The 27,574-nt window shown below is 41.0% G+C and overlaps 1 protein-coding gene across 1 annotated transcript; it reads right to left on the bottom strand.

The window, feature by feature from the left end:
- Positions 1–27,574, bottom strand: ARSH (arylsulfatase family member H). Its single transcript, XM_054676550.1, has 9 exons — positions 27,416–27,574; positions 23,987–24,108; positions 20,958–21,083; positions 18,729–19,152; positions 15,453–15,589; positions 9,942–10,076; positions 6,629–6,791; positions 4,730–4,851; positions 1–1,094 (listed from the first exon to the last, which is right to left on the bottom strand). Exons 1-9 carry the CDS (start codon positions 27,505–27,507, stop codon positions 727–729), a joined length of 1,689 nt encoding a protein of 562 aa, XP_054532525.1. The 5' UTR covers positions 27,508–27,574; the 3' UTR covers positions 1–726.

Here is a 27,574-nt window from a genome sequence, read left to right as displayed (position 1 = left end):
TTTGTAATAATAACATTTATTGACTGCTTATTCTACACAAGGCGATTTCACATTAATTAATGCATGTAATCCTCATAGCTACTCTGTGAAGTAGACACTGGTTTTCCTTCTTTTACACATGAAGAAACCAAATCACAGAGACATTTCCACGATGATATAGCTACGAGGAAGCAAAGTCAAGAACTTCAGCCCAGCATTTTTTCTCATAACCAGATGTGTATCGGACAGGAAGAGAAAAGAAGGAAAGAGAGAAAATCAAGAAGTCAAACTGACTATAATAGCACTACTTCAAGTTTTATGTGACCCTCTGCTTCATGAAAAAATTAAGTACTTATCATGATTTATTAGAAAGCTAGCATGCCTGGGTATAGAATCTGCAAGCAGAAGTTTCTAACTTATGACATTGGACCTGATGCTTCCATGAATTCTAGGAACAAAAGCTCTACAAGAATCTGCTGAAGTCACCTTGATTTGCTCTTTTCCTTGGGCAATGGCACAATTATATACCAGAAAAAAATTATACAACAAATGCTCCCCTCCAGGTTCACTGTTCTATGGGCCCACTTTAATTTCACCGAGCTCTTGAAAGAACTGATTTCTGAGGATAAAACAATGGGTTGGGCCATCAGTTTTTATCCCAAATGGAATGAATGAGTCAGGTGAGCTCTGCTCCTATGACCGTTGTAACAGTAAGTTTGTGGTGGGTAACACGTGGTCCCCATGGTCTCAGGGAGCCATGGGAAGGATGTCATCTCCCTTGTCACACCCACAGAAGGGGAAGGTCCCACAGCATGGCTGCAGCCATGGTTTCCAAATTGTGGTGAACACAGAGAACTGCTGTGGGACAGGTGTTAGTGTCCTACGATGCTCTCTTATGGCTGCCTCCATCTTTTTGATCACGGAGTCCAATAATGGCTCGTTGTCAGGGTTCAGTGGAAGGGCTTCCGAAGGGTCTCTTGAGATGTCAAAGAGGAGTGGTGGGTCGTGGTAGGTTACATCCCCCGACCATGAACATATTCCACTCCCATAGCAGGCACCTGTTCCTTCAGGGTAGAATTTAGGAGTCACATAATGAGCTTTCCACACAGTTGCACCTAAAAAACAAGTTGCATTATGTATGATACCGTCTTTGTGGTGCTTTTAGGACTCTTTTCGTTAAAGATGTTTTTCTCAAAAGCTTTTTCTAGTGATTGATAATACTCTTCTGCACAGAATTACACAGCAACAGTAGCATTTCTTCAACTCTAAGAACAATGCACAATTTCACTGCAAACTTGCAGACATTTGTAGAAATCTTGTCATGAGAATATTTGGAGATAATAATGATGACCCAGATGGGAATTGGGTAATTCTGGGAATACCAAATTAAAATTCTACCTCAATCTGATTAGGTACAAACAAAATTAAAAATGATCCAAGGCTGAATGCCACTTTCACATCTGAAATTGACAAAAGTAATTTGGCAAAGTTCATCATTCTTTATCCTTTTCTCCCTCCCTCTTCTGTCTCTCCCTCCCTCCTCTTCCCTTCCTCCCTCCCTCTTTCTCACTCTCTTCTTTCCTTCCTTTTTTCCTCCATTTCTGTTTTCTTCTTTTCTTTCTTTCCCTCCTTCCTTCTCTCCCTCCCTCACTCCCTCCTTTCCTCCTTCCTTTCCTTCCCTTCCCTTCCCCTTCCTTCCTTCCTTCCTTTCCTTCCTTCCTTTCCTTCCTCCCTCCCTCCCTTCCTTTCTTCTTTCTTCTGATATGAAATCGTTACCAAATCTATTTTCAGAGATCAATTTTATTTTTCATTTTTTATTATTTACTTATTTATTTATTTTGAGGCAGGGTCTCACTCTGTCGCCCAGGCTGGAGTGCAGTGGCAACATCTCAGCTCACTGCAACCTCTGCCTCCTGGGTTCAAGTGATTCTCCCACCTCAGCCTCCCGAGTAGCTGGATTTACAGGCATGTGCCACCATGCCTGGCTGCAGAGATCAATTTTAGATAGAAAACATAAGCATTCCCCAGCCTCTGGTAAATGAGGATTATACCGAAGTCTACTGGTGGGGTCTTGCAGAGAAGCTGTGCTTTCCTACTAAAATAGGATCAAATCATCTAACTGGATTCTTTACCGCCTTTGGTTTTTTCCCTCCTTACTGCATGGAGTGCAGGTGTGATGCTTGGAGGAACTGCAGCCACTTTGCAACCATGGGGTGAGATGCACAAGAATGAAAGCTAGCATGTCAGAGGTGGCCAAGTGGAAAAAAAGAACCCTGGTCCCATGACCGTGGCACTGAGCACTGTGTCAGCCCCATGCTCCCAACTTCTGAAATTATGATGAGAAAAAATAATAACAAAAAATTCTACTGTATAATCCTCTATAGTTAAATTCGGGAGGCTTGTGCTGTTTACGGGGCTGTTTTATTTATCATTGATCATGTCCTGCACTCATATAGAATCTTAAAAACATAGATTTTTATTTACTTATTTTTGTTTTTTTAATGGTTTTATGTGGGACTATCCACATCAAAATGAAGATACATCACACCACAAGTGACTGATCCCATCAGAGAAAATTCCTCCTGCAAATAAAGTTAAATCCAACCAAGTAAGAATTCTGGAATTTCATGCAATGACTCCAAAAGACCTTTCTTTACAGGTCTAAGGCAAACGATACTATTTGTTAATTTATATTTGTTTGCATGACTTCCATAGCGCGAATGTGGGACAGAAACAATCACTAGGATGTTAGAAAGGAAGGAAGGTGGAGATAAGCAACCACCCGGCAGGTCACGTTGAAGAATTTACTCCTCGTTGCTAGAATAATTACTTCAGTCATCCCTAAGCTGTGGGTATTCATAGTCTCTCTTTCTCTCTTGTTCTCTCTCTCATGTATACATTCACACAAGCTAATGCATACTTACACACACACATTAATCATGTTGTCTTAATTTTCTGTATCCTATAATGTTTTGACTTTTTTTTTTTGAGACAGTGTCTCACTTTGTTGCCCAGGCTGGAGTACAGTGGCACGATCATTGCCAACTGCAGCCTCAAACTTCCCACTCAGCCTCCTGAGTAGCTGGACTACAGTTGTATGCCACCATACCTGGCTAATTCTTTTTTTTTCTTTGTAGGGACAGGGTCTTGCAATGTTGCCCAGGCTGATATCAAACTCCTGGGCTCAAATAATCCTCCTACCTTGGCCTCCTAAAGTGCTGAGATTACAACTGTGAGCCACTGTGCCAGGCTAGTATTTTGACAGCTTGAGGGGCCTCATAGACTTGGGGAAAGACTGCTCCTCCCAGGACTAGCTGATTCCTAAAAATAGCGATATGGTTTGGCTCTGTCCCCACCCTAATCTCACCTTGAGTTGTAATAATCCCCATATGTCAAGGGCAGAGCCAAGTGGAGATAATTGAATATGGGGGCAGTTTCTGCCATACTGTTCCCATGGTAAGGAATAAGTCTCACGAGATCTGATGGTTTTATAAGGCATTTCCCTTTTCACTTGGCTCTCATTCTCTCTTGCTTTCCACCATGTAAGATGTGCCTTCCACCATGATTGTGAGGCCTCCCCAGCCATGTGGAACTGTGAGTCCATTAAACCACTTTTTCCTGTATAAATTACCCAGTCTTGAGTATGTCTTTATTAGCAACGTGAGAATGGACTAATACAAATAGTAACAACTCACTTAGGAACACACCCTACCTATGCAAGCATCCACCTCCTTTATCTAACTCTCACACAGTAAGCTGATATTTTCTCTGTCCTAAATCAACCCAGCACCGGGTACCAGGCAGCTAGGGGCAGTCTCTGTTGCTCCAAACTTACTGTAATTACTCAAACTACCAGTGTGAAGCTGTTCACCCTGCCCTGCCTGACCTTTCCCTTGGAAAGCCTAATAATAAAGGCTGTTGCTTGGGCTCCTCATTCCTTCCTGCCTCTGCTTCCAAGCCAAACCCTGGTGCTTCCCACCGCGAACCTGTGTGGTAGGGCATATCCCCTTCTCTCGGGAAATCTAAGTCATGAAAATATTGCAATGGCATTGGTTTGTCTGTGTCAACACTCACCTCCCTAAGTTAAAATGCTTTGAGTGGATCGGCTGTGGTGGGTCACGCCTGTGGGAGGCCAAAGAGAGAGGATCACTTGAGCTCAGCAGTTCGAGACCAGCCTGGGCCACATAGTAAGATCTTGTCTCTATTTGATAAATATTTTTAAAATTTAAAATAAAACCCTTTGGGCACAAATCTCTCTCACAAACACATCTCTCTAAAATCCTACTGCAGGCCAGGCACGGTGGCTCACGCCTGTAATCCCAGAACTTTGGGAGGCTGAGGTGGGCAGATCGCCTGAGGTCAGGAGTTCGAGACCAGCCTGGCCAACATGGTGAAACCCATCTCTACTAAAAATACAAAAATTAACTAGTCATGGTGGTAGGTGCCTGTAGTCCCAGTTACTCAGGAGGCTGAGGCAGGAGACTCACTTGAACCTGGGAGGTGGAGGTTGTGGTGAGCCGAGATTGCGCCACTGTACTCCAACCTGGGTGACAGAGTGAGACCCTATCTCAAAATAAAATAAAATAAAATAAAATCCTACTGCAGTGCACTGTTTATGTGGCTTTCTCAGCGAAAAAGAACCATCATAGCTGGGCAATATCTGCACATGGTGCAGCTTCCGCCAGGAGACGAAGGAGACCGGAACCGGACCCTTATCGTCTTTCCACGTGTCCACAGCCTTCATACTTACAGTCCTTCTGATGCCACCTGACCGTGTGCAGATAGACCCCACAGTAGTGGAAGAGGAACTCGTGGTCGGAGTGGGACGCCCTTCCTTCCAGCAGGGGCATTAGGTTCTGGCCGTCAATCACTCTTGGGAGAGAAGGGGGTGTGTAGAAGGTGATGAGAGAGGCATGGTTCAGTCACGCATTTTATAGCAGAAGAAAGAGGAGGAGGCGGAGGAGGAGGAAAAGGAAGGGGAGGAAGAGAAGGAGGCGAAAGATAAAGAGGAAGAATTTCTTTTCTCTTTTTTTTTTTTTTTTTTTTTGAAATGGAGTCTTGCTCTGTCACCCAGGCTGGAGTGCGATGGTGCGATCTCTGCTCACTGCAACCTCCGCCTCCCGGGTTCAAGCAATTCTCCTGCCTCAGCTTCCCAAGTAGCTGGGATTACAGGCACACGCCACCATGCCCTGCTAATTTTTGTATTTTTAGTACAGACGGGGTTTCACCATGTTGGCCAGGCTGGTCTCGAACTCCTGACCTCATGATCCGCCTGCCTCGGCCTCCCAAAGTGCTAGGATTACAGGCGTGAGCCACGGCGCCTGGCGGAAGAAGGAATTCTTAAAACTTTCTCCTTTTCCCTCATTTTATAACAAAAAGAAAGAGAAACAAAACATTCATTTTCTGAGGTCATGGAACAAGAGAACAGCTAGAACTATTATCCTGATACCTTGCAAGACAATATGAGTTACTGTTGTGGATTGGAAAAATTAAGCTATTTACGCTCTTTTGATTCCAATAAAACTTCACATTTAATGAATAGATATCACCCCACACACATGGAATTAAATCGTTAAAGCACAGGATGTATTTGTTCATTTTAAAGCTCATAGACAAGGCCAGGCCCGGTGGCTCGTGCCTGTAATCCCAGCACTTTGGGAGGCCGAGGTGGGTGGATCATGAGGTCAAGAAATCGAGACCATCCTGGCCAACATGCTGAAACCCCATCTCTACTAAAAATACAAAAATTAGCTGAGCATGGTGGCGCCCGCCTGTAGTCCCAGCTACTCAGGAGGCTGAGGCAGAAGAATCACTTGAACCCGGGACGCAGAGATTGCACTGAGCCGAGATCACACCACTGCATTCCAGCCTGGCTGACAGGACGAGACTCTGTCTCAAAAAAAATTAAATTAAATTAAATTAAAAATAAGCTCATAGACAAAGTGCAAACCAGAAAGAATAATATCATTTAGCACACATGCAATTACACATACGTGTTTTGTTTTCGTTTTTGTTTTTGTTTGAAACAGGGCATCACCCTGTCACCCAGGCTGGAGTGCAGTGACGAGATCTCGGCTCACTGCAATCTCTACCTCCCGGGTTCAAGCGATCCTCCCACCTCAGCCTCCCAGGTAGCTGGGATTACAGGCACGTGCCACCACACCAGACTGATTTTTGTATTTTTAGTAGAGATGGGGGTTTCACCATGTTGGCCAGGCTGGTCTCGAACTCCTGACTTCAAGTGATCCGCCAGCCTCGACCTCCCAAAGTGCTAGGATTACAGGCACGAGCCACCGCACCTGCTCTATGCATACATGTTTTTATTCAGTAATCATTTAACACTTAATTGCATAATGGTCTAGAAGCTGTGAGGGATGTGATGATATATGAGAATCAGATCCCATCCATGAGAACAGTCAAACACACACAGGCATAAGTGTAATATGACAAAGGATATTAAGGTAAACGCTAAGAAGAAAACAAAATATTCCACCATGCACCAAGGGGAGAAAGACATCTGGCCCTATGGGCAGAATATTGATAATTAAGTAATATACTATGTACATACACACACACATAGAATTATCAAGTATATCCACTTATGTTCAAATATATCACCCTAGGTTAGGAGCAAACACTGTTTCCATACCTGTCCTGGGACAAGATCCCTCCGCCTATATAAGACAGCGTCGGATAGATGTCCATTAAGCTGGTGGGCTCATTGATCACTCTCCCAGCCTCCAAGACTGACGGACACCGGAATATCCCTGGCACACGGATACCTCCTTCCCATCCTCCCATTCCTTTGCCACCTAAAACCAAAGATTACGACACAACCAAAGATGAGTTAAAACCCAACCATATTGGCCGGGCACGGTGGCTCACGCCTGTAATCCCAGCACTTTGGGGGGCCGAGGTGGGCGGATCACTTGAGGTCAGGAGTTCAAGACCAGCCTGGCCAACATGGTGAAACACCGTCTCTGCTAAAAATACAAAACCATTAGCTGGGCATGGTGGTGGGCGCCTGTAATCCAAGCTATGTGGGAGGCTGAGGCAGGAGAATCGCTTAAACCCAGGAGGCGAAGGTTGTGGTGAGCCAAGATCATGCCACTGCACTCCATGGTGGTGCATGCCTGTAGTCCCACCTACTCGGGAGGCTGAAGTCGGGGGATCAGAGACGAGGAAGTGGAGATTGCAGTGAGCTGAGATTGTGCCACTGCCCTCCAGCCTCGGTGACAGGGTGAGACTCTGTCTCCAAAAAAGAAAAAAGAAAAAGAAAAGAAAAATACAGGTTTTATCCACATTATAATGATCCTTGAGGAAAAAGCTAAAAAACTTTACCCCGTGATTTCCCATATAGAGGAAGAAAGAGAGGAGTGTGAGTAGAAAAATGGCCAGAGGCAGAGTTGAGAATCACTTCTTAGACAAAAGTCCCCTTGGGTGTTTCTGAGCACAAAACAAAAATGAAGCCCTTGCCGTACGATCAATCATGAGACTGAGGTGGTTGTTACAGAATAGAAAAATGGCCCTATGCCAAATGCCAGTGTCAAGACCATATGTCTAGACTCTTTAAGAAAAAATAGGAACCTCTCTGGAGGAAAAGGTCTCTTCCTATGTGAAATGTTCATTGAATGTCTTCTACGTGCGCACCTGTCTGACAGGCAGCATTACAAAGAAACACAAAACCGGAAACCTCTAGCAGAAAATGAGGTAAAATTCACTGCTGACACATTCACTGATCTAACCAATCTAACCAGTGTTGAAAGGCAGCTCAGCTTCTTGGCACCATTCTTTTTTTATTTTTATTTTTTTTAATTAAGACACTGTCTCCTTCTGTCGCCCAGACTGGAGTGCAGTGGCGCAATCATAGCTCACTGCAGCTTCCAACTCCTGGGCTCAAGCGAGCCTCCCTCCTGAGCCTCCCAAGTAGCACCATTCTTTATTATAAGAAAAACTCGACAAGCTCACTGAACCAAATCTATGTGCTTTTAACATACAATCATAAAGCCATCCTGATGTTTTCTTCATCGTATTTAATAACCTGTGTCTTTGTGGGGCAGAGCTGCGAGGTGTAACTAGACTAGAACAAAACCCATTGCTTACCCAGGAGATCTAAATCTCTCTATCCATTGAATTCATCGCTTCACAGGAAGCACCCTGAGAAACAGGCATCCTGTCCCAAAGCCTGAGAAATGCTCACAACAATTTTGCCAGTCCTATTCCAGGGTTATGTGTGCTTTTTAAGGACAGGGGCTTTACACTCACACATACTCATGCAATTATAATAATTATTATAATATATAATAGGTACAGTTGCTAGAATCATCATGACTGTAATAATCACACTTCGTTAGATAGCATATATATGGTGACTCAGATCTGTTCCTCACTTTTTCTACTAGGTTTAGCACCAATTTAGTCTTTGCTAATTAACAGTTATGACTACAGCAAGTCCACATGACAAGCCAGAGGAGGTGAATGCTTTCAGGAGCTCACTTCTATTAATTTACAATATATAATCCAGTATCCACAATCCTATATATATACAATGAATATAGTGAATATATATATAGGATTATGTGTAATATATAATGAATATAGTGAGTACATATAGTGAATATGTGTAGGGTTATGTATACTCTATACAGTGAATATATAGAATTCTATATACTATATATAATTAATATGTGACTATAGACATAGTAAATATATAGTATTATATATTATATTATATATACTGAATATATAAAATTATATATAATGATCTATACAATAAATATAGTAAATATATAGAATTATGTGTGTATATATAATGAATATAATGACTATATATACATAGTGAATGTGTACAGGATTATGTATATTATATGTAGTAAATATGTAAAATTACATGTATTATATATAATGAATATAGCGAATATATATAGGATTATATGTGTTATGTGTAATGAATATAGTAACTATATATACATAGTGACTATATATAGGATTATATATCACATATGATGAATATATATGATTCTATATTATATTACATACAATTAATACGGTGAATATATATACATAGTGATTATACCTCTAGGAAAATACATATATAAGACACACACACACAGAACTTTTTAATGAAATATAAGGAAGTTCAAACATTCTGATTTTATAATGATGACGATTTTGATACCCTTTTAGTTTTTTTGTTTTGCTTGGAAGGTTAGGGGGTAGGGGGAAAATAGCGAATGCAGAATTCTTTTTTAAATTATTCTTTCTGTTGGCATGCCTTTGGTGATGCCTAAGAGTGGGTGCCATGGAGTTCTTGAACAACCCGGCATGAAGTCTATCAAAGTGAGCTGGAAGAATCTGCTGGCCATGAGGAGCTAGGCACCCCAGTCAAATGAAAAACTCTTTTTTCTGATCCACATAACACTAGTTAAAGCATAATGAATAGCATCATTGGTGGGATTGAATTAAAAACCTGCATCTGAGAATCCAAGTGAGGATTAATCTAAAGGAGCACTTCTCACTTAGAAATGACCCTGTCCCCAGGGGACACTGGGCAATGTCAGGAGACATTTCTGGTTGTCGCTGCTCTGCGGTGGGTGCTACTGGCATGTGTGGGTGGAGCCCACAGACGCTGTTCAACACCTACAATGGCACAGGATGCCCCCAGCCAGAGAATCCTCCAGCCTCAAATGTCAATCGTGCGGAGGCTGGGACATCTGCCACAGATGGTCATTGAGATGCTGTGCTGTCTCCTGGGGTTGGCGTTGCTTCAAACATTTTACTTTGAAGCTCTTGGAAACTGCCCCAAAATTTGCAGTTTTTTTTTTTTTTTCGGTCTAGCTTAATAAGAGTCTAACTCACATCAAAATATCTGAACATCATGGCAAATGAATTCAAGCAAACACAAAGCCAATAGAGACTACTGATTTAAAATGGACAGGCGTTGGTTCTCTACACACAATCACCTTTGTAGATCCCGTTCCAGCCACCCAGCTGAACAGCCCCGTCCAGGGGCTCCAGGTGGCCCCCGTTGTCAGAGGTGAAGTACACCAAGGTGTGGTTGGCCAGGCGCTCCTGGTCCAGGGCATCCAGGATTTTACCTGGAGAGGGTCAGAGACACAAAGACGTTGACCTCTTGATGCAGATCACCACTGCTTTATTACATATCTGCTACTATGTATTTATTACACATAGCGTTTCAATGTTATTCTGCACTACACGATATTGTATAATTAATCATATAATATTGTAATACATACTATTTTAAACTATATGTAATATAGTGTATATAATATATATTATATCCAGCAGTTAAAATATTTAATATATAATGTAATAATGTATAATATATGCTATATTTACTATAATACATACTTTTATACATTTGAATTACTAATTATATATTTATTATATATTGTATGATATATAGTACATATTTCTTAAAAATACATATTAATATATAACATGATGTATTAAAAATGCATAAAGAATTGTTATATATTAAAATATAATCAATTATGGAATAGAACAAAATATATTGTAATATGTATAATCAATACATACTATGTATTATTATACCATATGACTTTACAATACTAGAAACATATCATTATATAATAGTTTATCATTGTGTAAAAATTGTTATGTAATTATATAATAACATGTAACTATTATTTTATTATATAGTATTTTGTATATCAATGCAATATGTAAAAATATGTTTATTGACATAGGAAAATATATTAACTATAAGATAAAATATGAGTATATGTAATAAATGTATAATATATAATGAACATATTAAATTTTATAATATATGTCTAATTAATATATTAAATTTTATCATAAATTTATATCTTTATATAAATATATACTATATTATTTTATATAATTGAATGATATGTGTCACATATTACTTTAATTAATTTTATTATATTAATGTAATTATATAAATTATATTAAATATACTAGATACATTAATTATATTAATTCAAAATGTAGAATAGTTCATATACAATATATAAAGTACTGGTTTATTATACAATTTTATTGTATAATGTGTTCATTATTTTATTATTGAATATATAATAAAATCTATTTTATTATTGAATATATAATAAAATCTATTTTATTATACAAATCATGTAATAATACATAAGGTCATCATTGCCCCAAACGATTCAAATAGACAGTGCCAAGAAGGCCCAGCAGTTAAGTAAACTGATGAACATTAATTAAAAAAAATACAGTTTGCAAAATGACACCTCCAGGAACATATGAGCAAAGCCATCCCCGTACTCCAGGGCATAGCACCACCTCCCTTAGAGACTTGCTGTCCTGGCTGCTATCTGAAGTCTACATGGAAATTGCAGGTTATTCTTGCTGTTTGGGTTATGGTTAAGATCTAATGACAATTAATGCTGCGCTAGACTCAGCAGACACTGTCTTTAATGTGTTGACAATCCCTCAGGAGGACAGTTTTTTAAAATAATAAGTAGAAAGCTGTTCTAGCAAAATTCCAAACAACATTCATTTCCTTTCTGATGTCTGTTGAGCATTTGCTAATCAACAGATAACATCGTCCTGGGCCTGAGGTCACACTGCATTTCTAGTTTACACTAGATCATCTCTGTGCTATGCTCTTGTCCCATTCAAAGATAAAAGAAAATGTAACTAGCTTAACTAGCTGCACAGAAAACTGTTTATACGTAAACTCAGTGATTTGTTTTAGAAGTGACATATACTATTTTTTAGAAATGCTATAATTAGAAATTAAGATATTTTAAAGCCCAGGGTTTGTAAGATGAAAGATTGTAAAGGCTTTCTGGGAACAGCATAATTATATGTAAATTATCAATTCACATTAGATCTGGCTATAGTATAAAAAAAATCATAAAAGTGATTTGTAATTTATACTGTGCAAATATAGTAGCTGCAAATTCTTTTTCTGTTCCAGAACAAATATATTTGCAAATAATTGTCTGTATAGTGTCTAAAGTGAAAACACACAGATGCATATGAATATATAAATACTAATGGTAATAGGTCACTTATAAGACCTCCTACCAAAGACACCTGGAAAGAAACCAATAATGAAAAGTGATTAAGGTTGGGCCTGGTGGCTCACACATGTAATCCCAGGACTTTGGGAGGCCGAGGTGGGAAGTTTGCTTGAGTCCCAGAGTTCGAGACCAGCCTGGGCAAGATGGCAAAACTCCTTCACTACAAAACACACAGAGATACACACACACACACACACACACACACACAAATTGGCCAGACATGGTGGTGCACATTTTTAGTCCCAGCTACTCACGAGGCTGAGGTGGGAGGATCACCTGAGCCGAGGAGGTCAAGTGTGTGGTGAGCTGTGATCGCACCACTGCATTCCAGCCAGACTGGGCAAAAGAGTGAGACCCTGTGTCTTAAAAAAAAAAAAAAAAAGGACTAAAAGTGTTTTTTAATAGGCACAAGTTTCTTTCATTGGAAAGTTTAAAATGTTACTGAATTCCCGAAGATTCATTAAGTTCATTTTGCACGTTGTATTTGCATTTGCATGAGTATAGCATTGTTATGGCTTATTTTTGAATAAAGTTAATAAGTTACTAAACCTTTGAGTTTTATATTCATATTGTTAAATAGTAAAATAATACCCACAGAGATACCTGTCTGACTTTCAATATGTCTTTATTTTGGTAGAATTTTTATAAGAAATGACAGAGAAAACTCAGAATATTTGGGAGATGTTACGCAGAAAAATAGCTACTCATCATTTCTCCTGTGTCAAATAATATTAGCCATTTAATAATGCAATTGCTAGCTTTTGTAACACGTCTTCATCATGTATTTACATATACTGTAAAACAAACATAATTATTTCTTAGTGATAAACACTCAGATACAGACTTTAACAGAAAATCCCTTTACAGGAAACTGTCCTTTGACTAAGTACAACTATAGTAAGCGATTTCAAAAGAAGCAGAGAAAAAAAAAATCCCAATTATATAATTCCATAAAGGCTACAATGTTATAGCTATTTTTAACTGTAACACCTTTCAGTGTTTGTATTTCGTTACCAAGGAATTAAACTATATATAATAAATGTGTATATATGCAACATACAGTGCTATGTGTGTATATGTATAAAACATAACGTGTGTATACATATAAACCATATGGGGTGTGTGTATATATATATGTATATAACATATGGTGTGTGTGTGTGTATAGCTTAATTCATATTAAGTCTGGCTATAGTATTATGCATAAAAGTGATTTGTAATTTATACCGTGCAAATAAAATAACTGCAGCTGGGTGTGTATATATATACACACACATACACATCCCACAGCAAAGATTAAATTAAGAAATACAGAGCTTAGCTTTAGTTCAACAAGCTTCAAAAGGGTTTGGATGTCAGGGTTAGTTCCCTTTAACTAAGCCCATAAGCTTTTCCCTTTAACACATCCCTTTTTTCTCCCCATTTCTGCTTAAATGCCTTACTGGCAGCCTGGCAGCACTGACTTTCCTTGTACTCTTTTTTTTTTTTTTTTTTTTTTTTGAGACTGAGTCTGGCTCTGTCGCCCAGGCTGGAGTGCAGTGGTGCAATCTCGGCTCACTGCAAGCTCCGCCTCCCGGGTTCACGCCATTCTCCTGCCTCAGCCTCCTGAGTAGCTGGGACTACAGGCGCCCGCCACCACGCCCGGCTAATTTTTTCTATTTTTAGTAGAGACGGGGTTTCACCGTGTTAGCCAGGATGGTCTCGATCTCCTGACTTTGTGATCCGCCCGCCTCGGCCTCCCAAAGTGCTGGGATTACAGGCGTGAGCCACCGCACTCGGCCTCTTTTTTTTTTTTTTTTTTTTTTTTGAGACGGGGTCTTGGAGTACAGTGGCGCAATCTCGGCTCACTGCTACCTCCACCTCCCAGGTTCAAGTGATCCACCCACCTCAGCCTCCTAGGTAGCTGGAACTACAAGGCGTGCGTGTGACACCATGCCTGGCTAATGTTTGTATTTTTTTGTAGAGATGGAGCCTTGGTATGTTGCCCAGGCTGGTCTCAAACTCATGGGATCAAGTGATCCTCCCGCCTGAACCTCCAAAAGTGCTGGGGCTACAGACATGAGCCACCACGCCTGGCCCCTCTCTGTATTCTATCTCCTCTTTGGGATTAAATATAGACAGTAAATGTTACAATGGTACCTATAATTAGAGGTAAACACACATAGTGGAAATATACAAGAGAAATTTATCCCATGACAAGATTCCCCTCTTTGTCCTATCCGACACCACTAGTTCTTCAGTAATTTTAACTAGTATTTTATAGCTCACTTAGATGGTGGTTTTCAGAGAAAAGAAAGTTATTTATAATAAAATGTGATTGATTAACACCCCTTAAATGCATTTAAATTAAAATAGCTCTGTTTCTTTCAAAGGCGCTCCATATAAGTCAACAGAGGCGGCTGATAACTTGGAGATTGTTCGTTTCAATGGTTTGGCAGAGCACCGTTTTCAGAAGTTTGCACTCAGAAGAAGAAGAAAAGTACTGTATTCCAAAATGAAACACCATCGCTGAGAGGAAGGACAACTCTGTCACGTACATAGAGGCGGGGGTGGGAGAATGCAATTCAACTAGCACAGCTATTTATTATTCTGGAATGCATACAGTACCTCTTCCCACCTGCTCATTTATTATCCTTAGCATTTCTTTATAGTGAACACTATGCCTTTGAAATAAGTTGCTTTAGTTGTGTTAAATCCCCATCCCAATTTTCTATGTATTTCCTGTAGAACTGACTAATCAGAATAACGTTCCCTTTTATATCCATCAAAATAATTGGGAATTGAAATTACAATATTCTTTTTTTTTTTTTTTTTTTTTTTGAAACAGAATCTCGCTGTGTCACTCAGGCTGGAGTGCAGTGGTCTCATCTTGGCTGACTGCAACCCCTGCATCCTGGATCCAAGTGATTCTCCTGCCTCACCCTCCCGAGCAGTTGGGACTACAGGCCCGCATAACCATGCCTGGGTAATTTTTGTATTTTCAGTAGAGATGGGGTTTCACCATGTTGGCCAGGCTGGTCTAGAACTCCTGACCTCAAGTGATCTGCCAGCCTTGGCCTTTCAAAGTGCTGGGATTACAGGTGTGAGCCACTGCGTGCCCGGCCAGGAATTACAATATACTTTACAGTGCAGCTTTCTTTATCTTGCCAATGAGTTTTTCAGAAAAGTGGCTGCCTTTATTTTAAAGATGGGAAAACTTGTATTTACAAACTGTGACTTATCTTGGGGAATATATTTCACTGGTATTGCTGAACAATTAAAAGCCAGCTTTTAATCCAATTAAGGGATGAAACAGATACTTATCAGGTATCTATGCTATGCAAGGGGCTGGACATAATTTGAGACAGTTAGTACAGATTTGTTTTTCTGTAGCCCGTACTTCAGATATTTACAGTTCTGTTACTGAATACTTACCCACCATCCAATCCATTTCTTCTACATTGTCCCCATACCTGCCATATTTACTGTGCCCAACAAACTTCTTTTTGGAGATGAGTGGAGTATGTACGTGCAGGAAGGAAAAAAAGAGGAGAAAAGGTTCCCTTTTGTACCTAAGGGGTAGAAAGTTACCAAAATTACCTTCACAAATATGAAGTCATTTCCATCATTTAAATGCGATTCTGCACTGATGAAAAGATCTCATAATAGCTGGTGGAGGTTTTCTATGTACTTTAGATGACAATACCGCTCCTGTGAGTCGTAAATACCACAAGATTTATGTTGAAAGGATATGAGGAGGAATGAAGGATAACAGAACATTTGTGTTCCCAGTAAAATGTTTCATGTAGCCAGGCACAGTGGCTCATGCCTATATTCTTTGCACTTTGGGAGGCTGAGGCAGGAGGATTGCATGAGCCCAGGAGTGTGAGACCAGCCCAGGCAACATGGCAAGACCTCGTCTCTACAGAAAATACAAAAATATAGCTGTGCTTAATGGCACACCTGTGATCCCAGCTACTCAGGAGGCTGAGGCAAGGGGTTCGCTTGAGCCTGGGAGGTGGAGGCTGCCGTGAGCTATTATCACACCACTGCACTCCAGCCTGGGCAACGCAGTGAGACCCTGTCTTAACAACAACAACAAAAATGTTTAATGCAGTTCATTTTATACTCTCTTGTGTCCAGTTTAGCATCTGACATAAAGTAGCAGCTTAATAAATCTTTTAATCTTTGTTGAATGGGTTAAAAAGTATGAATTCTCCTCATCTATTGTTTCAAAGTGTTCTTTTAGGTATGAGTTCAGAAGAATCATATCTTAAGGACAGACTCAGATGTGCCACAGTAAGGATTTGATGCTCCTTACTCTCCATTTTCCCTTCTTTCTTTCTTCCACCTCCTTCATGGTTCCTGGAACATAAGTCTGATGGCTGGAGCTTTGGCATCTACCTTGGGCCATGAGGCTGCTCACAAAGGATGGCAGAGAACAAGATAACCTCACTGTATCTGTAGCCTGCCTACCCCAAGAGAGAAATAAATTCCCCTCATTTACATCTTGCTTTTTGTGTTCTGCATTTTATGTATTTATTTATCTTGAGACAAAGTCTCACTCTGTTGCCCAGGCTGGAGTGCAGTGGTGCAATCATGGCTCAACCTCCTGGGCTCAAGTGATTCTTCCACCTTATCCTTCCAAGGAGCTGAGACCACAGGTACACGCCACCAAGCCTGGCTAATTTTGTACATTTTTTGTAGAGATGGGAGCTCACTATATTGCCCAGTCTGGTGTCAAACTCCTGGGCTGAAGCAATCCTCCTGCCTCAGCCTCCCAAAGTGCTGGGATTACAGACATGAGCCACCACACCTGACCTTGTGTTTTGCATTTTAATGTCACATGCAGTCATTCTAAAGCTACTCCTTTACACATTTTTCACAACCAGCATAGAAAGAAGGGAAGGAGATGGAGATTGAATATATTCCCAAAAAGATAGCCCAAGCAAATGGGTTGGGACGGGAAGGGCAGGTAAGATGAATGGAGAGCTGAGTGGGTGGCTGATCACTGTTCTCATGGTTGTGTTGGAATAAATAATGAATCTGATGGGCACAGGGGCATATGAGTGAATGATATTCCACTGCATACCCTTCAGCCTGGTGGAGTAACAAAATATCCTCCCCTCTCCACTCCCTGCCAACCCCACTAAGGAAGGTGACAAACAGTGTCAATGAGAATCCACACCAACAACTTTAATGTGCCTCTCATTTGTAACCCAGGCTGGGCACAATGGCTCACACCTGTAATCCCAGCATTTTGGGAGGTCAAGGCAGGAGGATCGCTTGAACCCAGGAGTTCGAGACCAGCCTGGGCAACACGGCAAGACCTTGTCTCTATGGAAAAATAATTTTATAAAATTAACTGGGTGTGGTCATGTGCACCTGTAGTCCCAGCTACTCAGGAGGCCAAGGTGAGAGGATCACTGGTGCCCAGGAGTTTGAGGTTTCAGTGAACTATGATTGCACCACTGCACTCCAGCCTGAGTGACAGAGTGAGACCCTGTCTCCAAATAATAATAGTAATAATTTGTAACGTAGAAGTGAGCTGGTATGGGATGATGAGAGCTCATTATAGTTATGCCTGCATAGCTTGTGTTGAACACAGAAAACTTAAAACTAGGTATCTGTAAATACAGAGCCACTATCCAATAGTTTATGGAGAGAGAGCTCTTCCGGCTGTGTCTGAGACAGAGAAAAAAAATTTTACCCCTCAGGTTTAATCAATTTACATAACAATCCACACTGAAGCAATATAGATTAAAATATGGCAACTCCAGTTTTCATTTTTAAAAAGGGGTAAGTGGCCAGGCATAGTGTATTCCCAGTACTTTGGGAGGCCAAAGTGGGTGAATCACTTGAGCCCAGGAACTTGAGACCAGCCTGGGCAATATGACAAAACCCCATTTCTAAAAAAAAATGCAAAACTTAGCCAGGCATCCTGTAGGTGCCTGTAGTCTCAGCTACTCTGGAGGCTGAGGTGGGAGGATCACTTGAGCTTGGGAAGTCGAGGCTGCTGTGAGCCATGATTGCACCACTGCACTCTAGCCTGGGTGGCAGAGTGAGATCCTGTCCCAAAAAGTAAAAAAAAAAAAAAAAAAATTAAAACATTAAAAATGGGGAGGTGAGCAAAATATGTTTTTATGTTTTGTTTTGGTTTTGGTTTTTGTTTTTTTGCCTTTTGAGCATTCAAAATTTGCAGGAAATTTAACTATTTAATTCTACCTAAGAGGAGACTCAAGTCTATCACAAATGTCACCTAAAGTTTTTTTTCCTCAGCTTTTATTTTCGATACGGGGTCTCCATGTGCCGGTTTGTTACATGAGTCTATTGCGCTCAGGGGGTAAGCAGAGCACCCAATAGGTAGTCTTGCAACCATGTGCCCCTGGTCCCCCTGTCTCCCTCTCTCCTCTAGAAGTTTGCAGTCTATTGTTTCCATGTTTATGTCCATGGAGGCTCAATGTTTAGCTCCCATTATATCCCACAAAATACTACACAGCCATGAAAAAGAATGAGATCATGTCTTTCGCAGCAACATGGATGCAGCTGGAGGCCATTATTCTAAGCAAATTAATACAGGAACAGAAAGCCAAATGCCGCACATTCTCTCCAAAAGACTTTTAAAGGCCCATGTTATCAAGGTGTGATGACCTGCTATGAAATAAAAATAAAATTTCCATGCAGGAAATCAGGCAAGAAATGGCTAAATACCTTTCAATGAAAGCAAGTGCCTCCTTCAGCATGAGGGAAGCTACTTTCTCCTCTTTCATTGGCTGCTGGATAATTTCATGGTTCCTCATAAGGATGCAATTCCAACGTCGAGTAAATCCATAACTAGAGTACCAGGAAGTGAAAAACAGAAAGGCGAGGAGAGCAAAGACAAAGATGACCTTCCATGGCACTGAGAACCAGCGGGCAAACTTGGGAATGAGAAGCAGAAAAGGAACCAGGGCAAGGGCTACCGTGGAGATCCACAGTTTGATCCTGAGCCAGCGGTGCAGTTCTGGTGTCTTGGATGCCTGGCAGTCGCTTAAAAGTCCGAAAGGCACCCCGTAAAAGTAGTGAAAACCATGGTTGAGCGGGTGGTAGCATTGATCATTCCGAGAGGCGCAGCTCAAACCCAGGTGCCATTTGCCTAAAAGTAAAATAGAATCGTACCATGGCAGCATGGCAGCATTCAATGCCGGTCTGTTTCTAGAATGTGGGCTTCCCTTTGGAAAAGTCAAATATAACTTTCATTCTGTTGTCATCATGGTTTTTTCTTGGTATCCCCAAATACCTCCCTGGTATAGACATGCCACCAACAGCCTTCTCCCTACAATATGCCTCTTTCAGACAAAAGCCATGCAGCAGGAGCCTCTTTGCTTGCGACAAGGAGAGGAGCCTAGTGTTCATTCAGAAGAAACCTTTTGCTTGGTACCAAACAACCTCATGAACAATGAGAAACTTTCCAGGTATCTGGAGCTTGCTAGGAGGGCAGAATCGATGTCTTGGTTGTTTGGTGGGGACAATACCAAGGACTTTCAGTGCACCTTGCACATTCATGCTTTTATCTAGCAGTGCCTTCCGACCCTCTTATTCCATCTCACTGAAAGGTAACCGAGATTTTATGTATAGATGGAACACCTCTTCTAGGTCCTCAAGCTAGGGATGACAAAGTAGCCAAAGAATTTCATCAAGAACCAAATGATTCTGATAATGCAAGTAATTCCTTTTATCAAGCACATACTCTAGGGGGCCAGGTCACGTTCTGATTTGTCCGCACACATTATTATATTCAACACTTCCCAGACCCTTTATTATGAATAAAAAACACATTGTCTAGATTATTTTTTTAAGAGACAGAGTCTTGCTCTGTTGCCCAGGCTGGAGCACAGTGGCATGATTATAGCTCACTGTAGCCTCGAACTCCTCGGCTCGAGCAATTCTCCTGCCTCAGCCTCCTGAGTAGCTGGGACTATAGGTGCGTGCCACCATGCCCAGCTAATTTTAACATTTTATTTTTGTAGACCCAGGGTCTTGCTATGGTGGCCTAGGCTGGTCTTGAACTCCTGGCCTCAAGCAATTCTTCTGCCTCAGCCTCCCAAAGTGCTGGGATTACAGGTCTGAGCCACTGTGCCCAGCTATCTAGATTTATTCAGAAGCCTGAGTCACATTAATGAATAATAGCAGAGTCAGATCTGAATCCCGTGCTCTAATGATGTAAGAACGCTGCTCAAAGCTAATCTAGAGAATTCCCACTCACTGGACGCTGCTGGGAGTTGCATGGGAATACATGCCCTACTGATGGAAAATTTCTTAACCTTTTTTTTAACTGAGGATATCTCGGAGCTGTGGCTTACAATTCACATTAGGAATCCTCAAAAATGGTGGACTGTACAATGCTTTTGAGTAGCATTTCCCAAAAGGATTTGATCACACAAGTTATTCTTAGAGGACTATCTTCTAGGACTGGAATTCTACAAACTTATTTTTCAGTGAAAGGCTCCCTCACAAGCTCATGTCCCCCCGCCCCAAACCCCCACCCCCGCCAAAAGGGCATAGAATATTAAGTGATCTAAATCGACCAGCAATTGCCTCCATTTGACAACTCTTAATGCTGTAAGTTTTCCATTTCAACAGTACTTCTCTACAAATTTACTAGTTTTTCTGCTAATACTGGTGTCACAAACATCGTATCCCTCCAACACAACATTCCATTTTAGTGGTAACTTTGGATACACTTGTTTGCTTTCTGTTCTCATTGTTTTTCCAATATTATGCCCTCGATTCTACACATGCTTAATCAATGTGTGATCATTTCCTTCTCCAAGTGTCTTATCTCAAAGAGAAGTCGGTCAAACTGGCGTGCACAAAGCCAACATCCCCGGAAACACCTTAGACACGATGACAGAGAGGCTGCAGGATCACGTTTCCACGGGCAGAGTTCCGGCGCCATACCTATGAGTCCCGTGCGGTAGCCACGGTGCTGCAGCAGCTTGGCAAAAGTCGTTTCATTGGTGGGAAGACCACCTGACCCACCAAGCCACGTGAAGGCACGGTTCAGGTTGTAGGGAGACACCATCCCTAAATTCACAGAAGTCAATAAGTTAGCACCATAGTCTTTGCTAATACCGAATTTATCCCGACATGCTTAAAGTCCTCTCCTCCCGCACCTCCTCAAAGCCATTCTTCCCCAAGTTTTCTGTTGCTTTCTGGCTGTACGTCCTTGACCCTCCTTTTTTCACTTGCTAAATGCAAACATTCCCTTGGAATTAGGGTTGCCAGAATAAATACGGGACACTTCGTTATATCCATTTAAATTTCAGACTAACAACAAATAACCTTCATTAGTTTTTCATATAGAGGCTGCTAACCTTCAATGTTTCAATAGTATCTGAGGACACTACTGCATTTTAGCTGGGTATAAATACTCGAGTATTTAGCTGGGTATAAATACATTTTTCAAAAGTATCCTTGAGAATCTGAAATGAAGAAGTGTAGGAGTGACAATTTCTTTTTCATATGTGTGTGTGTGTATATACATATATATATTATATACATATATAATATATATATATATATTTTTTTTTTTTTTTTTTTTTGAGATGGAGTTTCACTCTGTCACCCAGGCTGGAGTGCAGTGTCAACATCTCGGCTCACTGCAACCTCCGCCTCCCAGGTTCAAGCAATTCTCGTGCCTCCGCCTCCCTAGCTGGAATTACAGATGTGCGCCACCACACCTGGCTATTTTTTGTGTGTGTGTTTTTAGTAGAGACGAGGTTTCACTATGTTGGCCGGGCTGGTCTCTAACTCCTGACCTCAAGTGATCCACCCACCTCAGCCTCCCAAAGTGTTGGGATTAAAGATGTGAGCCACCGTGCCTGGCCTCCATATAATTTTATGTAGATTTATACTGGTGGACAATATTATACACCTATAGTTTAAAAGGAATTCACAAGAAAACCACAAGTGAAGATCAGCAAGAAATAAATAAATGATAATTTCAGGCCGGGCTCAGTGGCTTACGCCTGTAATCCCAGTGTTTTGGGAGGCCAAAGTGATTGGATCACCTGAGATCAGGAGACCGGCCTGGCTAATATGGTGAAACCCTGTCTCTACTAAAAATACAAAAATTAGCTGGGCTTGGTGGCAGGCACCTGTAATCCCAGCTACTCAGGAGGCTGAGGCAGGAGAATCACTTGAACCTGGGAGGCAGAGGTTGCAATGAGCTGAGATCATGCCATTGCACTCCAGCCTGGGTGACAAGAAGGAAACTCCATCTCAAAAGAAAAAAGTATATTTCAAGGATCCTACCTTGGAAGAAGAAGAAAGTAGACTCTAGATAGTGTCATTGATAGGAAAGAGAAACAGTTTTATTAAGGGAAGCATTAGACCATTATCTTGCTGTTGAACTGTTTTGCTGAAATTTTTGATAAGTAGAATGAATTAAACTGAACCGTTTGTGTCAAATGATTAAAAATATACACATGGCAATGACTTGAAATCTCTCCACCAATCACCTAATTTTTTTCTTAATTTTTTAAAATAAATTTTATTTCACCATAATCAATACTTAAAATTCCCTGAAATTAGGCAGAGCATGGTGGCTCACTCCTGTAATCCCAACACTTTGGGTGGCCAAGGCAGGTGGATCACACATGAGGCCAGGAATTCAAGACCAGCCTGGCCAACATGGTGAAATCCCATCTCTACTAAAAATACAAAAATTAGCCGGGTGTGGTGGTGCATGACTGTAATCCCAGCTATTCAGGAACTGAGGCAGGAGAATCACTTGAACCAGGGAGGCAGAGATTGCAGTGAGCTGAGATCACACCCTTGCACTCCAGCCTGGATGACAGAGCAAGAGTCTGTCTCAAAAAAAAAAAAAAAGAAAGAAAGAAAAAAAAAATCCTGAAATCCTGAAATTATAAGTGTAGTTTTTTTTGGAAACTCATACAAATTCATATCTTTATCCCTCTTCATACATGGTACTGTGTTATATAGAGACTGCTTATCTAGAAACCAAACTATTTTGAATAAAATGGAGAACCTTGAATTATGAAAGAAGGTCATTAGGCAACAAAAAAAGATAATAATAAATCAATATTTATGGGACAAAAACTTTTAATGTTTACTCTTAATTTTAGTATAATTCTCATTAACCTAATTAGTTCATTCCTTGAATGTATTGGATGAGAATCTACTACTTAGGAGGAAGAAAATTCATACAGAAAAATTTTTCACTGAAAAATTAAACTGTGAAGGCAGGTATACTAAAATTATGACAAGCAAATACTAGAATTAAACAAAATGCAACAGCACGACACGATATTTCACATAGAGTCTGATAACCATGAACACTTCAATAGTGTCTAAGGGCACCACTATATTTTAGCTGGGTATAAAAATTGTTGTTCATAATATTGATCTTGAGTGGATGTTTGTAGGTATTGATCCTAAGCTAAGCAGCAAAGGAACACATTTAATTGTCGTTATATCAACTTGGTAAGTCTAAATCTTGAAATGATGGGGTCAAGTAAGGGAGTATGTAAAAGTTTCATTTCCTTTTTGTTTTCTCAGTTATACCTTTTTTCCCAACTGTGTCTAGTTTTCCAATCTCATCCGCAGAGGCGGATTTGATCCACTTATCTCAGAACCACTGCATGGTCTCTGCTAGCTTAAAGACATCAGGGGTCTCTTGAGAAATCTTAGCACAAGTACCTGAAAATGGGAGTGCTGACCATAAGTTGGCAAATTGCACCCAAGAGGCCTAAACCCTGTCGCTATATGCACAGAGATGAGCAGGTGCAGTGGTACCTGGTGAGAGGCACACATATTTAAGCTGCCCAGGGATAACAACCACCTTTGAATTTAGATCCCTGATACTCTGAGTGACCTTTTGAGAATTCTTATAAAGATTTGCAAAAACTAATCATTAGAATGCATTCTGGTGAGACTGAAATGTTGCTGCCTTTTTATTGCCTCACCTGATCTGATGGGGTACCGGCCGGTCAGGAAGGCAGCCCGACTTGGGGTGCACATGGAAGCAGCTGCGAGATGCTGGGTAAGCCTCACTCCCTCACTTGCCAGGCGGTCAATATTAGGTGTGCTGCAGACCAAAGAAGAATTCAGCAGGTGAGTTTCTAAAAATTCTCAATACAATGATCAAGGATCAAAGCTATTCTATTTTGGGTCAAGTTGACTCTATTTCTGGTAAACCTAAAATCCATCTTTTTAAAACTTTAATCTGTCTATTTCCTTATATGCATTGATGGTTAGAAGCAAATGGAAACATAAGTTTAAAATATATCTTTAGTCAAAACTATTACAAATGAATACAGGTCACTCGGTATACAGTTTTATGAGTCTGAGAAAAAAATGTATTTCAATGGAAAAATTAGCCAATTTCTTCTTATCAAGGACCTAAAATTAATGGGTAATTTAGATTAAGTAAAATTTTAATGTGTTTCATATTTTTTTAAGAGACAGTCTCTTGCTCTGTTGCCCAGGGTGGAGTGTAGTGGTGCAGTTATAGCTCACTGCAACCTTAAATTCCCTGGGCTCAAGTGATCCTCCCACCTCAGCCTCTCAAGTAGCTAGGTCCACAGGTGTGTGCTACCATGCCCTACTAATTTATTTAAATTTCTATTTAATTTAATTTTTTTTCTGAGACGTGGTCTCACTCTATTACCCAGGCTGGAGTACAGTGGTGCGATCCCGGCTCACTGCAACCTCCGCCTCCCAATTCAAGTGATCCTCCTGCCTCAGCCTCCTGACCAGCTGGGATTACAGGCATGAGCCACCACGCCCAGTGGTATATTTTTAGTAGAGATGAGGTGTCACCATGTTGGCCAAGCTAGTCTTGAACTCCTGACCTCAAGTGATCCACTTTCCCCAGCCTCCCAAACTGCTGGGATTGCAGGTGTGATCCACCACAACTGGCCTTAAAATTTTATGCAGAGATACATGTCTTGCTATTTTGCCCAGGCTGGTCTCAAACTCCTGGCTTCAAATGATCCTCCCACTTCAGCCTCCCGTTAATATATATCTTACGGTAAAATTGACCTATTTTATGACCAAATTGTGACATTTTGGAGTTTAATTTATTTCCCATTTTTTTTTTGTCTAATACATTGCAAAAATTTTGTAAAACTTATAGGTTAAAAAAAAGACGTGCCTGTTCTCCTAAAAGCTAAACCATATCCAATCTTGATCCCATGGGTATAACTTTTTTTTCCATAATCCCACAGAAAGATGATAATGGAGGCTGAGTGTGATGGCTCACGCCTGTAACCCCAGCACTTTGGGAGGCCAAGAGGGGCTGAACACTTGAGCTCAGACCAGGGTGGGCAATATGGCAAAACCCCACCTCTACAAAAACAAAAAACAAAAAAAAAACAAAACAAAAGAAAAACCACAAAAATTAGGCGGGTGTGGGGGCTCATGCCTATAGTCCCAGCTACTCAGGAGGCTGAGGAGGGAGGATCACTTGAGCCTGGGAGGTCAAGGCTGCAGTGAGCCAAGATCATGCCACTGCACTCCAGTCTGGATGACAGAATGAGATCCTGTCTTAAAAATAAAAGGAAAAAAAAAGAGATAGAGGAAAGAAAGAAAAAGAAAAAGGGAAGAAGAAAGAAAGAAAGAAAGAAAATAATAATAAGAAGACCAATGCCTTTCAATCAACAAATATATGCTTAAAATATAGGACTAGACTGTGATCTGCATTCCAAGAAGAAACAATGTTATTTAAATCCACACTAAAAGATGCTATGTATTTTTACAAGAGCCAGATTGGTCTATCGATAGAGAGTAGAGAAATAAAGAGCCCCGGGTACCAGAGACTTTAGAAGTAATTCAAGGAAGATATTTTTAAAACTGTAGACTAATGTGGTGTATCTATATAATGAAAAAGTATTCAGCCATGGAAAGGAATGAAGTACTGACACATGCTACAACATGAATGAACCTTGAAAACATTACGCTAAGTGAAAGAAGCCAGTCACTAAACACCACATACCATATGTTATGAGCTAAATTGTGTCCCTCCCAAATTTCTGTGCTGAAGTCCTAACCCCCAGGACCTCAGAATGTGACTGTATTTGAAGATGGAGTCTTTATAGAGGTGATTAAGGTAGCATGAGGTCGTTAAAGTGGACCCTTATCCAATAGGACTGGGGTCTTTATAAGAAGAGGAAATGAGGACACAGACACACACAGAGGGATGACCCTGTGAGGACACAGGGAGAAGACTGCATCTCCAAGCCCAGGAGAGAGGCCTCAGGAGGAACCAGCCCTGCAGACACCTTGATCTCAGACTTCCAGCCTCCAAGACTGTGGGAGAATCAATGTCTGTTGTTTCTAAGCCACCCAGTCTATGGTATTCTTTTATAGCAGCCTGAAATAGACTAAGACACCTCATAAGAAGAAGAGATGAGGACACAGACCCACACAGAGGGACGACCCTGTAAAGACACAGGGAGAAGACGGCATCTACAAGGACAGGAGAGAGGCCTCAGGAGGAACCAGCCCTGCCCACACTTTGATCTTGAACTTCCAGCCTCCAGGACTGTGAGAGAATAAGCTGATGTTATCTAAGCCAACCAGTCTGTGGACCTTTGTCACGGCAGCCTGAGAAAATAAATACTTTATATGATTACTTGTATATGAAATTCTAAGAAGAGACACATCCATAGAGACAGAGGGTACATTTGTGGTTAACAGGGCATGGGGATAGGATAGGAAATGGGGGCCTTCTTTGTGGGGGTGAAAAATTCTGCAACTACACAGAGGTGACGGTTGTCCAACACTGTGAATGTACCAAATGCCACTGAATTGTTCACTTTAAAATGGTTAAAAGGTGATTTTTTTTTTTTTTAAACAGAGTCTCCCTCTGTCACCCAGGCTGGAGTGCAGTGGTGGGATCATAGCTCACTGCAGCCTCAATCTCCCTTGCTCAGGCAATCCTCCTGCCCCAGCCTCCTGAGTAGCTGAGACCACAGACACACGCCACCATGTCCCAGTAGATTTTTTTTTATTATTTTTGTAGAGACGGGGTCTCCCTGTGTTGCCCAGGCTGATCGCAAACTCCTGGGCTCAAGCAATGCTCCCACCTTGGCCTTCCAAAGTGCTGGGATTATAGGCTTGAGCCGCCATGCCTGATCAAAAAAGGCCAATTTTTAAATGTAAATTTTGCCGAACAATGAAAACGCCACCACCAACAGCTAGAAACTAAGGAAACTGGGAGGTTAAGTGGTCTCCTGACATTTTGCAATTTTCCCCAGTGACCTCTGCTATTCCTGCCGATAACATCAGACAATGACTTCTCTCCAGAAACCCTTCTCTGCAACGGCAAAGACATGAACACTGTGGTAAGGGAGACTCCCACATACAGGGAGGGGGTCAGAGTCCATCTTTACCTCACTGAGTTATTACCGTAGCAGCACAAATCCCCCACTCCAAGGTCATCTGCCACCAGCAGGACAATGTTGGGTCTGGCGTTTCTTGTCATAAATGTGCCATCAACACCGCAAAACAAACAGCACAGGGACACTGACAGCCAGCAGCTCCTGAAAGCA

The sequence above is a fragment of the Pan troglodytes genome, chromosome X (assembly GCF_028858775.2).
Source record: "Pan troglodytes isolate AG18354 chromosome X, NHGRI_mPanTro3-v2.0_pri, whole genome shotgun sequence".
Lineage (NCBI taxonomy): Eukaryota > Metazoa > Chordata > Mammalia > Primates > Hominidae > Pan > Pan troglodytes.
Note: the sequence above shows the minus strand (reverse complement) of the source record. Positions and strands in the feature narration are given on the sequence as shown.

Coding starts and splice junctions, on each gene's coding strand:
- ARSH (XM_054676550.1), bottom strand. CDS start 27,507: ATGACAAGAAACGCCAGACCCAACATTGTCCTGCTGGTGGCAGATGAC. Junction 19,153..20,957: donor CTACCGCACGGGACTCATAG/GTATGGCGCCGG, acceptor TTTTACTTTTAG/GCAAATGGCACCTGGGTTTG. Junction 10,077..15,452: donor AGAAATGGATTGGATGGTGG/GTAAGTATTCAG, acceptor GACCCTCTCCAG/GTAAAATCCTGGATGCCCTG.